This window comes from Phoxinus phoxinus (assembly GCF_949152265.1).
Source record: "Phoxinus phoxinus genome assembly, chromosome: 2".
NCBI lineage: Eukaryota > Metazoa > Chordata > Actinopteri > Cypriniformes > Leuciscidae > Phoxinus > Phoxinus phoxinus.
This window is the reverse complement of record NC_136877.1, coordinates 49,920,669-49,939,321: the sequence shown is the minus strand read 5'-3', so window position 1 is coordinate 49,939,321 and position 18,653 is coordinate 49,920,669. Positions and strand designations below refer to the sequence as shown.

At 38.1% G+C, this 18,653-nt stretch overlaps 1 protein-coding gene across 1 annotated transcript; it reads left to right on the top strand.

The window, feature by feature from the left end:
- Nucleotides 1-1,335: 1,335 nt before the first annotated feature.
- LOC306992550 (Fc receptor-like protein 5) lies at nt 1,336-14,193 on the top strand. The gene is made up of 19 exons (XM_079601584.1): nt 1,336-1,499; nt 3,268-3,537; nt 4,454-4,738; nt 5,365-5,643; nt 5,940-6,215; nt 6,314-6,667; nt 6,742-7,020; nt 7,109-7,372; nt 10,521-10,766; nt 10,865-10,966; nt 11,152-11,232; nt 11,335-11,385; nt 11,493-11,543; nt 11,651-11,725; nt 11,796-11,873; nt 12,108-12,158; nt 12,394-12,453; nt 12,558-12,632; nt 13,367-14,193. The coding sequence occupies exons 1-19, from the start codon at nt 1,391-1,393 to the stop codon at nt 13,372-13,374; spliced, it is 2,994 nt and encodes a 997-aa protein (XP_079457710.1). The 5' UTR covers nt 1,336-1,390; the 3' UTR covers nt 13,375-14,193.
- Nucleotides 14,194-18,653: the final 4,460 nt, after the last annotated feature.

Here is an 18,653-nt window from a genome sequence, read left to right as displayed (position 1 = left end):
TAAACTGTTCAAAGTTATCTGCATACAAACGTTGGCTATGCCAATAAATTGACCCAAAAACAGAGCAATAACTTATACAATCACTCACTCTACGAGCCTCCAACAACACTGAGGCGCCTTCTTAAAAAGGCTAAGCCCCTCCTATCTGGACCAAACCATTTGGTAATTAAAGATAATAAAGGAATTTAAGCAAGACCAAACTAAATAGATTTAACAGTAACAAAGATATAAACTGTTAGAATAATACCAATATATAAACATTGAAAACAAAACAAGCTCATTTAATTATTAACGTTAAACAATGTTTAACAAAGAATCAAACAGAACCCCAATCTCCCCCTCACACATGAGAACAATGAACTGTGCCTATTGGCGGGAAAGAGGTATTCAAAAATGGTGGCAGTTACAGTGACTGGGTTTTGTCTGTTTGGTAAAGTAAAATGATCCAGTACGTAAGTATGACAATTTATTATTATGCAAGTGGTTAATTGAAAATAAATAAACATTTAACATGGTTACTGGTCTTGTTTCAGTTCTTAACAATACATAAATCAACAAAGAGAAATGAATAACCCAGTAAATGTTAAACTAAAGAAAAAGGACATGGAGAGGACAGGTACAACACGAAACAATACACAATCAGTGAAACACATATATCTGTGTTAACTGATGTTACAATATGCACAAAACAGATAGTGTGTTAGGATGTTATGTGAAAAGTATGCATGTATGTATGTTCTCAGTCCAGTGTCATTATAAGAGGCTTCTCCAAAATAAGAGTCTCTAGTCACAGAGCCTCACTGTGACCGTTTGTTTTTTGGGTCATTTTAGGAGGAACTGAGATCATTTAGTGTTGATCTATGTATTATTTCTGGCCGAGGCGAGAGCTCTTGAAGTGCTGAAGCAAACGAGGTGTGAAAATGCTCTCAGACCAGAAGCATGAGGTCACTTGCAGCAGGTTTTCTTTCTGGTTGTGGTTCATTTCAGCTGCAGGCTACTCTATGTCCACATTATTTTACTATCAAGTCAAAATTAGGGGTGTGCACGAATATTCAAAACTGTTATTATTCGAAAAAGAAAATACTAATAAGTATTTACGGCCAGTAAAGCAATTAATAACATTCTCAGTGAATCCATGATAAATCCCAAGCACCAACTCACAGTTATAATTAAATGCACTGGGTGGCGCTGTGGAGCGTGTTAACAAATGGATTGTATTTGATCACATCATTGAATCTATCAGTGAATCAGTGAATCGACTCTCGTATCAGTTCACGAGTCCTGTGACGTCATTGTGTGTGATGATGTTAAATGCTGGAGAATCAGTTTTCATCTGAATGAGCATCAGAACAGAAAAACACTTTCAGTTCATGTAGAATAAACTCTAGACATGTGTCAGTGTGTGGTTTACATTGTGTTGAATGAATGGAAAAGCTTCATATCTGTGTTTCTTCTGCTTTTAGTGCTGATGTCCCTCGTTCACTCTGGACTCAGTCAAGGTACTGTCCGTTACTGCAGTAAATTATAATTATGTTTTAACTAATGTGAATTGTGTTGTAGTATTTACATGATACATCAGCCTATACAACTAAATTAAAAATATCTTACATATTTTGTAAACTTTTTCATTTAGTTTCATGAACATTTTTATAAAATATGGGCCTTTATTTTTATTCAAAGGCTTATGTCTGCTATGTTAGGCTCATTTTTTAAAATGTAAGTAACTAATTTAAACACACAAACTGGTTGCCGTTGTGATGAGACTTTCATGCTCGGCCAGACTCGGCTCGAAGTCGTGCATCTTCGGATGCGGAGTGCGCGCTGTTTCAAGAAAATGACTATTTAATATTAGCCTACCACTAAACTTTGACTATATTCATGTTGCAAATTAATTGTTCGAGGAACCTCAAAGCATATTTTAATTGTTGTGTAATTTGTGCTACTCCATAATGATGTTAGTAGTGTAAGTAAACTATAGGCCCAAACATAAACTCAAGCCCAGCCGCCCAAGTCCTGCCCTGGATAGCACACCTCTCCTCAATGAGCCGCACGGTTCGACTGTCATCAAGATCTTGAGCACCAATGCTCAGCTTTATTCATTCAGTGGTTTAGTGGGAAGGACTGGGAGAGAAAAGGGCTTGAGAACAGACAGACAGAAGTGAGTGAGTTCCCAGTTCAGATCTTTAAAACTCTCTGACTGTAAACAGCGTCATCTACTGGTCAGAACAGGAAGATCAACAATACAGAGACATGCAGACTGGATAAATATATCAGTTTCATTTAGTGTTACCAATACATGCATTATTGGTGTTGGGGAGAGCGGGGCACAACACAACACTTTTTGACTTTCTCAGTGTTTGTAAATTTAGAGTATTTATTTTCCCCACATTAATTTCCCACATGTCTAGTACAATTATGTGGTTTTGTTTTATTAATACAGTGTATACTTTTTTCTTGAATGGAAGCGAAGTGTGACAACATGCCCCATATGTGGCGCACATTGTAACATCACCATATGACAGCTTAAAATGATGTCTGATCTAATAAAAAATATATACAAGTCAAACCAAAATATTTTTTCAATAAAATACAATTATTAACTTTTTCATATAAAATAATGGCATTTTTTTAATAATAATAAAAAAACTAATTTTTGAGTTTGAAACAAACACGCCTGAAAACACAGCTATACAGCATAGTTCAAAACACAATAATTAATAATTTCTGAACATTGACTCTCAGTCTTTATTTACGTTTCTCATGTTTTCTCAATAGAATTCATAAAAGTATAGAACATAATAGCATATTTCTAATAGAGGCTCATTAACGCGATGTGACAACATGCCCCGTCTGCCCAACTGGTAATCAAACCCTGCCAGTGTCTTCTGCTGGTTAGATCAGCATTAAATACCTATATCTCAACTGTTAAATAACAGATTGCTTGGAGATTAAAATAATATCAGATTTGTCTAATTTTAAATAAAAGATGAAAAATTAACTTAAATGTATGTTTGCTATGTATGGTTAAATAAATGTTCAGTGATATCTTACAAAGATTTCTGAATTTCGTCATGCTGGCATGTGTGGAAGTATTTAAAACAAGTGTGTTAACTTACAACTCCCCGCGTTGCGTTGTGCTCCTAATCATTACAATTTACCAACAAACTAGATTTTTAATTTAAGTGTTTTTCTCCTGAGGAAGTTTTGAGTTCATGACGTGACCTTGATACTGCAATGCTTTTTAATATTTACTTTTATGTTTCTCAGTGAAACCTGTAGTGACGGTGAAGCCAGATCAGCCTGTGTTCAGTGGAGAGAGAGTCACTCTCACATGTTACATACAGAGAGGACAAAACATTCATTGGTACAGCTGGACTAGAGATGGACACACTTTATACAACACTGGCAATCCATATATAACAACAGCAGAGCTCAGTTTCACAGCTGATGTGTCTCGCAGTGGTGAATACAGATGTAGAGGAGGGAGATCAGACACACACACAGACTTCAGTGATGCTGTTACACTGACTGTATCGGGTGAGTCTTCATATTCATCTGTTTAATGACCATTTAAAATAATATTTCAACACTTATAATCTTCATCCACATCTGTTGTTATAAGAGGACTGAAGAAATTCACTTTTAGTCATTATTCAGTGACTGCACACGTCTTGTGTTTGTTTCGTGTTTTTAGTTTATTACAAAATCATGTAAATTGTGACTTTCCAGTCTTATGGTCTCCATCTTTAATATTTAGTCACTGTCACTATGGTTACAGGAGATATTCATGAGTATCATGATAATATAAAAGGACTAGTATGATGTTTCTGAAATATTATTTTAACCTATTTTGTATTAACGACTCAAAAGTCCTCATTAAAAAAACGTTCCTAATTACCGGTAATCCAATGGGGAAAGTTATAGTGACGTGATACACAGCAAGATCCTCAGTGTTGAATGAACTCGATGTCTAAATGGGTCCAAGAGTGTTAAAGATGAAGAAACTACAGTTGTGCTAATTTTGAGAACATTATTAAAAACCAGATAACATTGAACAAACATTTTATTAACGTTACTAGAAAAAATTTTGTTCATAACTTTGAGAGATCCTTCATAACGTTATTAGCCAAAGTTGTGATAACGTTCCCTGTTAGCTGGTTATGGTAAAAAAGGTTCAACACAAAATGCACACATCCAGCGGGAAAAACTAACTCCGTGAGGAAGCTCAACCACAAAAACTGTGAAAGTGAAGAGAAAGTTGCACACCACATCTCCAATAATAGAAACATGTATTTTGTGTATTTTGGTGACGGTTAACGGTTTATTCACTGCAGGGTTTATACCAGCAACATTCCCATTTACAACCAGCGTTTACAACCGAAGGTCCTTCTGAACAATCAGTTTTATTCCCTGAAAGAGCTTCGAGTCTTTGTGTTTCTGTGTCTCTTCTCAGCTTTACCCACATCTACAGTGACTGTGACACCAGACCGTCCTGTATTCACTGGAGAAACAGTCGATCTGAAGTGTGTGATAAACTCTGATCACAGTAACTGGAGATATGAGTGGATTAAAGACAGTGTAAAGTTACAGACGTCTGAGCGTTACACTGTAAACACAGACACTCTCAGTATCAGAGGAGTTACTGGGTCTGATCAGGGTCAGTACTGGTGTACAGGACAGATAGATGGAAGACCAAACTCATCAACATCAGGATCTGTTGTTTATCTCACAGTGAAGGGTGAGTTCAACATCATTGTCCTCTTAAACTCTCTCTCCTATTCATGATCACACATCTAATCGAGAGTCTTTGACTGTTACGTTCACACTAATAATGCGGTTCTCACTCCTCTTTTGAAGAGTTATGTTTAATTCTCTCACAGATGACGTGTTCTTGTGTTCAAAACCGTTAGATTGAGGAAGACAGACTGAATGCAGAGCTCTTGAAACCTATTGTAGTTGAAGTATTTAAACGCTATAATAAAAACACTGCACATGATATGAACCAGCAGCTAAAAAACTTCCAAAAACATATTTTTGTATTTAATCAATTTATTTCTGCCTGCACTTACTGGAAATCTGTGAATTATTTGACATGCAAATAGAAAATAACATGCATGTATTATAGACTCAGTTTATATGTATGTTATGGCACAAATATAGCCAGTTTTTTAGTTTATAAAAAGTTTACATAGTCTATCAATAATTACAAGCAATTTTGATGTAGTCAAAACAAAATACAAACAAACTAGATTTTTAATATTTAATACAGTGTTTGTCTCATAAGGAGGTTTTGGGTTGATAACATTGATCATGACACTGTGATGTTATTTTAATCAATATTTACTCATATGTGTATTAATACAGGAAAACCTGCAGTGACGGTGAAGCCAGATCAGCGTGTGTTCAGAGGAGAGAGAGTCACTCTCACATGTGTCATACAGGGAGGAGAAAACATTCAGTGGAGATACAGCTGGACTAGAGATGGACACACTTTATACAACACTGGCTATCCATACAGATATATAACAACAGCAGAGTTCAGTTTCACAGCTGATGTGTCTCTCAGTGGTGAATACAGTTGTAGAGGAGAGAGATCACACACACACACAGACTTCAGTGATGCTGTTACACTGACTGTATCAGGTGAGTCTTCATATTCATCTGTTTAATGACCATATGTGTGGTCAGTCACAAAACAAATGTATGCTCCTCAGGACTGGAGCAATTATTGTTTCTGTTCAAATGAACAACAAAATTAATTTAATCTTAGTATTTATTATAGTAAATATGCACAAAAACCCTGTCGAAAAACCAACCTCTACAATAAATGCTCTGATCCAATAAAGTTTTCTTTTTCTGGGCAAAGACTCAGAATGATTTTTTTTTCTGATGAAGACAAATACTCTTGAGGATCTGAATCTGTTGTTGTTCTCCTGCAGATCTACAGCCGAAGCCTGAACTCACATCAGATCCTGCAGGAGCTGCACTGACTGGAAACACAGTGACTTTGTCCTGTCGCATGGATCCGTCCACTGGACACTGGGACTCTTACTGGTACAAACACACACTGAACCCTGAGACAGAGAAGAAGACGACAAACTACAGCCTGAAGATTGACTCAGTGTCTGATGGAGGCCAGTACTGGTGTAGAGCTGGGAGAGGGAAACCAGTCTATTACACACAATACAGTGATGCACTGTGGGTAAATGTTACAGGTGAGAGAGACTGTAGTGTGTGACGCAACAAATACAGATCAGAGACAATATCTACACAACTTCTGAAACTATAAATGCAATAATCTGTGTTTGTACAGAGAGTCCTAAAGCTGTGGTGACGGTACGACCTGATGAACGAGTGTTTAGAGGAGAAACAGTCTCTCTCAGATGTGATATAAAGTGGGCAGGAGACACTGAGTGGACATTCAGATGGGAAATAGAGGGAACCAACAACCAATATAAAAACACTGCCAATCGATGTACAGATCAAGACTGCTGCACCAGTGGAGCTGATAAACACAAACACAGAAATGCTGTCAGTCTGTGCTCAACACAAGAGTTAAACATCAGTAATGTTAAATACTTTCACAGCGGTAACTACAGGTGTAGAGGAGAGAGATCAGACTCACAGAAATCAAACATCAGTGATGCTGTTACACTGACTGTATCAGGTGAGTGTGTGTGTGTGTGATCAGCTTCTCCATCAGTTTCTCTACGGCTCTGTAACTCATGTTGTTTTGTTCAGCTGAAGCTCAGGCGTCAGTGCGAGTGTCTCCACAGCCGTGGCTGACTGAAGGAGAATCAGTGACTCTGATCTGTGAGGTTTCAGGCTCCTCTACAGGCTGGACGTTCAGCTGGTTCAGAGATCATGATCATCTGTCAGACAGCAGCAGAGGAGCTGGAGGATCTTACACTCTCAGTCCTGCCGCTCTACAGCACACAGGAGTTTATACGTGCAGAGCAGAGAGAGGACGACCAGCCTATTACACACACAACAGCAGCGCACACACACTGTGGATCACTGGTGAGGGTTTATGCTGGTGCTCATCCGGATCTGTGTGTCACTGCAGTCTCTGTGCTGTCCGTTCTGACTGAGATTTTCCTCTTTTCAGGAGTTTCTGCTTCAGTGTCTCTGGTCCTCAAGCCCAGCAGAAGTCAACACTTCTCATCTGACTCTCTCTCTCTGAGCTGTGAGGATCAGAGTAACTCTGCTGGATGGACAGTGAGAAGATACACAGACAAACACACACACACTTTTGCAAAACAAACAGGATCTTCATGTGTAATCGCCTCTCTCAGCACATCTGACACTGGAGTGTACTGGTGTGAGTCTGAGTCTGGAGAGAAGCGTCGTCCTCGAAACATCACTGTACACGGTGAGTCCGGTTCATAATCATGACATAATGTTATAATCTAAATTCTAATTACAGTCTAAAGACATTTTCCACTTATTGTTTTCTGTACAGCTGATGACAGACTGACTAATGTTCAATTATTTGAATGAGTTTTTACACACGTATCTATTCACAAGTTCGCATGCCAATTCACTCTTAATATAGTTAATGGTAATAGAACTTGGCTTGCTGTCCTCGAACGAGGCTCGAGCTAAACCCTCTATGACTGTGCAGAGGAACAATAAGATAAATATAGAGATGGGGAGGAGGAGGGATAGTCACTGCTTATATATACGCTCATAATGATGATTGACAGGACTGAATGTTTAGGCTCCTCCATTTTGGAACATCATTTATTGTGATGTTACATGAACATGCCCTTAAATGCCACATAAAAACAAAAGTAAATATGACTGATCACGTTTCACATTCATCAGACAGTTTCTTACCATATACATTGGCAGATTAAGCTGCAAAATTGACCTGTTTTTATGCCAGTGGTTAAAAGTCTGATACACAACCAACAAAAACTCAAACACAACCAACAATTTCATTTTGGCAAATTGGTGACTAATGTGTATGAATTTATACAAAAATATCATTAGTATAATGTTTTAGTGCACCACTGATGGTTGGGTTTAAAGGTGGACCTTGATGCTTATTAGTGGCTAATAATCCTTATGCGACTCGTTTGCAGTCGGCCGTCATTTCCATCAAAAAGACTGATGAACTTAGCTTGCATTCGATTTTATTTATTATTTTGATAAGCTATATAAAGCTTGATACAGCATTCAAACCGATGCAATATGGTCAACAGAAAGTTTGCTCCTGATTCTCGCCCCTTCATCATCATCATCATCATCATCATCATCATCATCATCATCATCCTCATCATCATCATCAGTCCCATGACCTGGTGTGGTCGTCAGGTCGTTGCGCTGTTGAACATCTGACCGGGTCCCTCCACTTGTCTCGGTCATGTAGTGCCTGTGTCTCTGCAAAGCTTTTCATAGTCCATTCTGTGATGTTATCAGCCGACTTCTTTCTCTCTGCCTCGTCTTCTGACACATGGGACGCTACCTTGGAGGATTGTTGTGGACAGATTTTTGGCTCTGACAACATGTCCAGACCCTTCCAGCTTTTTCTTTCTAACTGCAGTGAGCAGATCTTCATACTGGCCAGATTCGCACCTAATGATGTTTCTGACCGTTTCATTTGTGATATGGTCCTTAAGAGATGCAAGGATGGTTCTTTAGCATCTCATTTCAAGTGCCTGGATTCTTCATTGCAACTCTACTGTGAGGATCCAGGACTCACAGGCAAATATGAAGATTGAGAGGACAAGTGCACGCAGAAGTCAGATTTTTGTTTTAAGAGAGATAGCTTTGTCTCTTCATACAGGTTTCAGCTTTGACAGCTAAGACTGCTGTTGTTTGCGCTGTTCTTGATCAAACTCCTGTTTTTGACCCCTCTTCACTGATGATAGAGCCCACATATTTAAAATGACTCACAGTTTCCAGTTCTTGTCCTCTGCCTTTAATTTTGGTAGTTATCTGCTTGTCACTATTTGTCATTAACTTTGTCTTCTGAGCGCTTATCTCCATGCCAAACCTAGAGGATGTTTCATCCAGGCTTTTCACTAAGGCGGCCAGCTCAGCTTCGCTACCAGCTAGTCCATCATTTGTCGTCTGCAAATCGGAGATTGGTGATGTTTCTTCCTCCAATGCTGACTGTGCCACGGTGGATCTTCTCTAGAGCCTCACTCATGATGCGCTCTATATATATATATTAAAGAGCGTGGGTGACAAAAGGCAACCTTGCCGTACCCCTACTGTTGTACAGACCAGAATTCAAGTGAAAGCATCAGGCACATTGGCTACCTACATAATAAGCTGTTTTAAATTTAAAATGTTCAATGCCTTATCACGCTGATGTAACCGAGCCCGACCCAAACCCGAACATAATTTCTAAATATCTGTCCACACCCGGCCCGGCCCGTCGGGTCCCGTTGGGCTCGGGTCGGGTATCCGTCCTCTAGTACAGACCCACTGTCCCACTGTCCCACAGACTCATACAGCCGTCTGATGTTGTTGGATATCTTTTGTCCCATGTTGTACTTCTTCATTGTTGCCCATAAAGCATCATGCCAGAATCTGTCAAAAGCCTTTTTGAAATCTATAAAGACATGATACAGATCTTGTTGGCGTTGCGATTACTTCTCACAAAGGACTCTGAGATTGAATATTTGTTCTGTGCTACTTCTCCCTCTGGGGAACCCAGCCTGTTCTTCAGCAATGATTGCTTCTGCCTGATAGTCTATTCATGATGATCTTGAGAATCACTTACTAACAAGGCTGATCAGACTGATAGTTCTGTAGTTGTGGCTCAACTGAAGATTACCTTTCTTGGGTAGGGTTATGATTAGTGAGGGAATCTTTGTTTCAGGCCATTCACCTGTGAGCCAGATCTTATTGCAGATTCTTGTAAGTATCTCAGTCACTGGTTCTCCTCCATTCTTGATGAGTTCAGCTGGGGTGTTGTCTACTCCAGCTGCCTTCCCACTCTTCACGATCTTACTGCTGCCTCAACCTCTTCTTTGAGAATGGGGAAGTCGTCATGATTTGAGGACTCAAGCCTCAAGCACTTCTGGGTCTCCTTTGTTCTGATGGTTATAGAGTTCTTGACAGTACTCAGTCCATCTGACTATGTCACTTCCCTCAGTGAGGCATTTCCCGTCTTTACCGATTTTTGTTTTGTTTTGTTTAGTTAGGACTTTCACATTTTGTAATGCTTTTCTGCTGCTGTTCTTCTTCAAACTTTTATGTATTTCGAAACACTGCTGTCCTATCCAATCTTCTTTAGCCTTTTTAATGCTTTTTCTGATAATCATCATCATTATCATTATCATGATAATCATTTCCTTCAATGCTTACATGAATGAAAAAAAAACATGAATCTACTCATAAAATAGTTGCATTTCCTCATCAGATCGGGTTAGACTACACATAGCATAAAAAGCTCCAGAGGTATAAAGTACAATTAATAATATCAGCATGTTTCTTATGATTTGTTTTGCTATATTCTTACTACAGTATTTACAGTATTAAACACACATGTCTTGTGTCTGTAGACGGCGAGGTGATTCTGGAGAGTTCTGTTGATCCTGTGATTGAGGGAGAGACTCTGACTCTACACTGTTTACATCGATCTACAAACTCCACGATCCTCAGCGCTGATTTCTATAAAGACGGATCACTGATCCAGAATCAGACGACAGGAGAGATGAGCATCACTACTGTCTCAAAGTCACATGAGGGTTTCTACTACTGTAAAACAGAGAGAGGACAGTCTCTCCACAGCTGGATCTCAGTCAGAGGTCTCTGAGTAATCAGTGATGATATTATTGTAATATGATCATACAGTGTCACGTCACTCACGGACAGATCTGTGTGTTTGTCATGTTTGTCTCAGCAGCTTCATCTTCTCTTCTGGCCGTTGGTGTGTCTGTAGGATTGAGTGTTTGCTTGTTGATCTTCATCTCACTGGTTCTGCTGTGGAGACACAAACACAAGAAAGGTGAGGAGAAGTTCATCACTGTTATGAATTATTAAACCACATGAACAGCAACAAATAGAAGATACAGTTTCTGAAGCCTAGACAATCACTGCATGTTTATTAATAAATGAGCAGTTAATGCATGTAATCAGATAATATGTGAGTGACTCTTAAAGTGACCATAATGATCTTTGTCTCTATTGTAGATCAGCACCGTAACACTCAACAGACATCAGTCCCCAATCCATCTGGAGAATCTCAAGCGTTGAACTCTCCTCTGCAGTCTGGTCAGACGCAATAACAAATGATTTACATTTATTTTATGGGTTTTTTCCCCCCTTTTTAGACTGCCTTGCTTTTAAAAAATGTCTTTGTTTGCTGTCCAGCAGATTCTGATCACATGTGTAATGATGTGACTCCAGTGAATAGTGGAAATAAAGGTTGAGTCTTAAAAATTATTAGAAAAAATCTACACATGCATCATGAAAAAATCAACAAAAATCATTAAATCCGTGATTGACTTGTTCCTCGTTGTGTTTTTTTTCAGACGTCACATATTCAGAGGTCACTGTTAAGAAAAACATATCCGTGGATAAAGGTTAAAATCCCTCTTCAATAGAGTCATTAACCAATTACATTTATGCAATTTTAGTTAATACAATAAAAAGAGAATTTCTTTCTAATTGACTAAATATATTTTTCTAGACGATACCATGGCAAAGTCAAATAATGTGACGTACTCAGAAGTCAGAACAAAAGGAAAGAAATGCAAAAGCAAAGGTGAGTGAAGTACAATATTATTTGTCCAGCATATTCTGAATAATCTGATTTATTTTCTGTTCTGTATTAGATATTAATACTGCAGGACCCAGTGATTTGACTTACGCACAGATCAATATACAGGACAAAAAGAAAAGCAAAAGCAAAGGTGAACGCTCAACAAACTGCATCTAAACACAACTGTGTGAATGAACCATCACATTTATAGATTTAATATATAATGCTTCTGTATTATCAGGAAAAGAGAACAATTTACTCTCATTAACAGAACTGATAAAGTTCATTTTGAAAATGTAACAAGTCACAACAATACATTTTAAAATGAATATTGGAGAAGATCAGGCCTATAGAGTCAGATAATGAGCTGCTGTTTTCATGACAGGCGCTGGACTTGGTGATGTTCTGATCGAAATGAACTCTGAGAATCAAAGAGGTAATAAAGAGATGCTCAGAAATATTGTCTCCAGCAGATTACAGAGCATGTGAAAATAAAGAAATATACAAAAAAATATACAATACAAAAAACAATATATTTAACATAACCTGCTAATAAACGTTCTTTGTGGTTTGAGAGGTTCTGTTCTCTCTTGATATAATCATGGATTATCCGTTATTATTGTATTGCAGATGTAAAGTGTTTATTCTCTGCTTCTCTTGTTCACTATCAGGGAAGAGCAGCGAGTCTGGAGACACTTTATACTCTGAACTGAAGAACAACACAGATAGAGGTGAGAGAAACACTGTTAAAGTGAAACTATTAAACAGAATGATTCATAAAGTCATGTGGTTTATTGAGGAATTGTGAAAGTCGTATAACTTTTGTGTTCTTCAGGTGATGATGCTGGAGTCGGTGATGCAACTTATGCTCAAGTTTTAAGGAAGAAAGGTCCCAAAAACAATAAAACACGTAAGATTTTTCTTACAATGATCTTACAGTAACTGACAAGAAGTTCACAATTTGCTCTTTCATGTAGAATATAAATCAGTTTTCAGTGATTCAGTTCAGATTTGTGAGGATCAGGTTCATTGTGATCTTAAAACTATAAATCATCAACAGCATGAGCTCAAATCAGAGGTTTTTATTGTCCACGTTTCCCAGATTACAGGGAACGTTCTTATAACTTTAGCTATTGTTCTGGCAAGGTTCTCTCAAAGTTATCAACAAACGCTCGTCCAGTAACGTTAATAGAATGTTTGTTAAACGTTATCTGGTCTTTAATAGTATTTTTTAAAAGATTTGCACAAACACGTTATTATGCATTGTTTGTTGAGGGTTTTTTATAGTAGGAAGAAACATTCTTGGAAAATCATTTAAACATTATAATGAAAACATCTCTGGTTACGTATGTAACCTTAGTTCCCTGAGAGGGAACGAGACGCTGCGTTTCCGCTGTGGGAACACCCCTGGTGACTGCGTCGTGAAGCACGTGTATAATCAGTCCAATGAAAGAGCGAGACGTCATAGACCAGGAAGCTATAAAGCACTCCTGAACGCAGAGCGAGTCTCAGCCCACAATCACCAGGGGTGTTCCCACAGCGGGAGTTCCCGTGATAGGGAAGGGAATGTTTGGAAAACGTTCTTAGAGCAACACTTTGTTTTCTGGGGAGAATAATTAATCAGACTGCGTTCTCTTTTTAAAGGTCCCTGAGAGCAGTGAAGAAAACAGACGAAGAGAAACTGCAGCAGAAGAAATGAATTGGAGTCACTGCTTTTGCTCATGATTCAATGAAAGAGAACTGCATTATCTGCACTCATTATATAAGGAATGTATCTTTAATATTTACTAAAACATTTTCTCTAGTGAGCATTTATTTTTAACATGTCTTTAACACAACTTATCAATTAGTGCCTGTGTTTTTACCAAAACAAGATGATTTTTCTTATAGCTTACAGTGTTGGGGTAATGCATTACAAGTAACTTGAGTTGGAGTAACACATATTTGTATGCATTTAATCTCATTTTATTCCCCATTCTTGCTGCCGACCTTAGATGATTCATGTTAAACTATAAGCAAAAATGATTTGTTGTTATTATTGCAGAAGAAAGTGTTAAACTTTATTCTCCTGCATCCTCTTCTTCTGCAATCTTGAATATCAGCAAAGCTGAAAGGTTTGTTTGAGCGCCCTCTACTGTACACACGTTTGCATTTCCTTCAGCCTTATTATTTCAATCTTGGTGTGAAATGGCCTTTACATTTGCCCAAAAATATTAATTGTATTGTAATAAAAAAAATAAAAAAAAATAAAAAAACAGCCCGTGTGAGGAAAAAGTACTTTTCTTAAAAGTATTTTTTTAAGGGAGTAATGTTATATTGTAATGCGTTACTTTTCAAAGTAACTTTCCCCGACACTGCTCATATATAGCCAACTGTTTTCTTACTTTCATTTATTTCATATTTGCTGTTTTTTGCTGAAGTTAACAGTGTACGCTTTCTAATTGATAAATAAAGAGTGACATGACATTTTCTTTGCATGACTTTTTCACATTTGTTAACCTAAGATCACAAGGGTTGAAAAATTTTAATACAAATTGTGTTTCTAGATTAATGTTATTCTTATGAACAAAAGCAATGACCATATTCTAAACAGTTCATTAAAATAATATTTAATTCTTGAGAACATTTCGTGTTTTTAACATCCAATCAGCAAACTACGCGAGTCATAAAATCAGCAGATACTGACTAGAAAACCACGAGTTAACAAAGCCAGTTCCCATATTTGAGATGAACTGGTGTGAGTTTGAATCTTGCAGGATTCATGAAGCGGTTCCTGTGGTGGCATAGGGTTCTTCTCAGTCAGAAACTGCATATATCGTCATCAAGCTCCATCAGAGGACTTCTCAATTTAACAGATTATTTTGAAGGATTCATCAAGTGTATCCTTTGCGTCCTTCAATCACCCACAATCCTTTGCACACATTCAATTCATGAAAAATAAACGTACATAAAATGAGTCTGCTCTGAGCTTATCTGAGTTTATTATTAAATGTAAGACAACAAAAGTAATGTTTGAGGACATCAAGGCATACATGTTATCTTTTGTTTTGGTGTAAATGAATCACTTAACACTAAACTGCCAGTAATGTCACTGGGAGACCACAGACGAGTGTCATTCACTGTATTGCATTAATGTATTTGTCCAAAATGAATTGTTATAATATTCTTATCCTGAAACTGTGGGCAGGAGGAACATGTGTGATGTAGCCATGCACACTTAGACTGTATAGCATTTAATGCTGAGGATGAACAGCCTACACGCCATGTGACAACATGCCCCAACCTTACATTTATGGGGGAATAAATACCTTTGTCCAGTAAAAACAGATGCGTCAATTTGTTGTTCACTCTTGCTCTTGCATTTGTCAATGTGTTTTTGCTTGTCAAACACATTACCAAAAAAAAAAAACGTTTTTTTTTATTTGATATATACAAATTAAGTTGTATAACCACTGCCAGAGAAACACTGTGACTGACTTCCACTGTGACATCTAGCCCTGATGTCCACTAATTAAAGATTACCAAGCATAAATATTAATGCATACAGTATTAATTCTGATTTCTGTTAATCTCTCTAAAAAGTGGTGAGCGATATTAATTAGGCAGATGAGAAAGTGCTTAAAAAGACCAAAAAGGGTCTTGCATGGACTCGTCCACTACAGCTCCTGCTGACGGCAGCAAACTGCCCAACTCTTCACACAAATGCAGGTTTCGATCTCTGCACCGCATTATTAGCTGAACGCAATCCTTTTGTCTGCCACACCTGTCCTCTTCTTCTGAGCAGGACAGTTCATCTTCCATCCAGAAGACCAAAGCTGATGCTTCTTCCTCAACCTCAGTCCACGGCTCATTTGAGGAGAAAGAAGAGGCATTTGAGGCTGCAATCCAGGAGAAAGAAGCAACAGGTTAGAGAATATCAAGGTTTTATACTGTGTAATGCATGTCTCCAGCCCAACCCTGATGTATCACACCTGAAGCAGTTTATCAAGGTGTTCAGGGTTAAGTGTGGAGCAGGGCTGAAACTGAAGGCCGCGTTTACACGTACATGGTTATTTTGAAAAATGGAGACATTTCCCTTCGTTTGTGCCCCTCGTTTAAAGGAGAACTCCGGTGCAAAATGAACCTTTGGTCTAATTACACATTGTTACCTAGTCAACCGTTATCTGAGATTTGTTTTCATGATTATCGAATGTAAATAGTTTTATCTCTAAAAACAGTTTAGCCTATAACGCTAGTATAACGCTAGTATATGGGGCATAGAGTAATGACAAATAAAAATCGCTTGTTAATACCACTAACAAGGCTCAAAATAGCCCCACACTAACACGGTAGCATAATGAGGGTCCCGACATGCAAACCGAAGCATTGAGAACTTTGACAGTGTCCAGACAGTTCAATAAGAAGATATTTTATACATACAGTCAACTTCACGTATACAAGCAGAATCCATCTTGGAAAAACAGACTCTATCAATCGATCTACGAACCACCGATCCAAATGCGCTGGACCATATGAGATTCTACACAGTTCAGCGCATTTGGATCGGTGGTTCGTAGATCGATTGATAGAGTCTGTTTTTCCAAGATGGATTCTGCTTATATACGTGAAGTTGACTGTATGTATAAAATATCTTCTTATTAAACTGTCTGGACACTGTCAAAGTTCTCAATGCTTCGGTTTGAAGGTAGGGACCTTCATTATGCTACCGTGTTAGTGTGGGGCTATTTTGAGCCTTGTTAGTGGTATTAACAAGCGATTTTTATTTGTCATTACTCTACGCCCCATATACTAGCGTTATACTAGCGTTATAGGCTAAACTGTTTTTAGAGATAAAACTATTTACATTCGATAATCATGAAAACAAATCTCAGATAACGGTTGACTAGGTAACAATGTGTAATTAGACCAAAGGTTCATTTTGCACCGGAGTTCTCCTTTAAACGCAAATGGAGAATTCGCCTCTGAAAACGATTATTTCTAAAAACTCCGGCCAGAGTGGAGATTTTGGAAAACTTTGTTTGCACGTTTGCATGTAAACTGATAAAAACTGAATTTTAGGCAGCCGACGTCACAGTATGAGACTATTTTTTTAGGATTCTGAAGTAATAATATTCTGAATATTCTGGTACTAATATTCTAGGATTCTGATTGACTAACTTGGGCTTGAGCTTCCCGTTACACCGCCACCTACAGGTTTGGCATGCTCTACACGCCATATACACGGGTTCCTGTAAACAAACACTTTTCTGAAAACTGCAGGTGTGCTCGGTACTTTTTAAACGGAGAGGGGTGAAATGTCGTTTTTTGAAAATAGCCGTCCACATGTAAACGTAGCCGAAGTCAGCAGGAGAATAGCTGAGGGAAGTCTGTCCGAAATCAGTTTTAATGAGGTATTTTTGAGTGCATTTGCCTGATAGGGCGGCGAGGCAACAGATCAGCTGTGTAAGCTTTCAGACACAGCCCTGCTGTATAACAATCTTTCAGTGTCTGATATTTTAGTATCTACTTCTTGAAGTTTGAAAAAAAACATGCCCAGATTTCCATATGTTTATGTCTCCAGTAAAATCTTTATTATTATGTCTTCACAGCAGAAGTTGGAGTCGGTTCCTCCTCATCCACAGTCAACGGATCCTCAAGACAGAAAGAGTCGAGTTGTTGACCGTGACCCTGGACACTGAACCCGTCACAGAGAAAGATAAAGCACTTCTCCATCTTTTCTACTGTACTCATAATGCACAATGCTTGATTTGACTTGTTAAATGCTTATAAATTCAGATCTATTCCTATATTAAACCAGGTAAATGGTATGAACAATAGATCATTTGTATTAATACTTCTTCCCAGCAGTAGTTGAAGGGATCCACAGACCGATCTTCTGCTCGAGAGACTCAGGAGACAAAACCCGACACAGGTGAGAGAATTATAAAGTCAGAAATATTCTATCAGGTTTACAAGCATTTAATGCTAATCCATATTTTCTGCTGTGCATTCAAATGTTTTAATACTGGATTCTATTTAATAATGTATTTAAAATGTGCATGATGTATGATAAAATGCTTGACTAAAACAATCCTTCATCTCTTTACAGTCGCAGATGCTGCTCTCTGTTGCCGTTGCTCTTGGATGGGGAGTAAAAATACTGAATTGTGTGTATTGCTACAGGTTATTGAACCCCTAACCTGGACAAGCATGATATTAGGTAACATACAGTAAGTATGATGTTTCATTAGTCTTCAAGAAACGATGGCCAGTTTTGTGATCCAGTCCATTGAATAAACCCAGGCTTCAACATTGGACGGGATTTCTCCGGACAGCAAGAGACCGGACCGGAGAGAGCGACTCAGGGTGATGATGCTGGTCAAGATGCTTTGGGGAAAATATGTTTTTGAATGTTTTGGACACCTGCTCATCCTTTATTATGACTATTTTCTACATTTTATAACAAAACAATGAAGTCTTCAAAACTATGCAATACCACAAAGCTATTTCTCAAGTAAATAACTAAGAATAACAATGTGTCATAAACTATATAACATTTTGCGCAACAGTCCAGAGTGTTTATGATAATAATTTAAAATAATATCCTACCAACTAAAAGTTTGCAGCATAATGAACTGTTGCTGTAGTTAAAATAACTGGAGGTGAATGACTGAAACCTTGCACATTCAAGTTAAAAATGGTCGTGCTCACTCTCATGTTAAACATATGGTGGATAATATTAATGTAGGGACCACAAAATGCACAAATCAAAGCTGTTCTTTGTCTAGATATGAACTCAACACTCTCTGTTCGTTCTGAAGTGCATACGCATGAGTTGTCCATCACGTCTGATCATATGAGTGTCTCTGCAGGGTCCTGGTCCTTCTGCTGATGTGCTTCATCATGTCCTCCATCACAAGCTGAAGCATCAACTGCAGGTTTCTGAGGAGCT

Excerpts from the sequence above, each read along its gene's own strand:
- LOC306992550 (XM_079601584.1), top strand. The coding sequence starts at position 1,391 with ATGTGTCAGTGTGTGGTTTACATTGTGTTGAATGAATGGAAAAGCTTC. Across the intron at positions 7,373-10,520 it reads TCGAAACATCACTGTACACG|ACGGCGAGGTGATTCTGGAG; the intron begins GTGAGTCCGGTT and ends TTGTGTCTGTAG. Across the intron at positions 11,386-11,492 it reads AGTGAATAGTGGAAATAAAG|ACGTCACATATTCAGAGGTC; the intron begins GTTGAGTCTTAA and ends GTTTTTTTTCAG.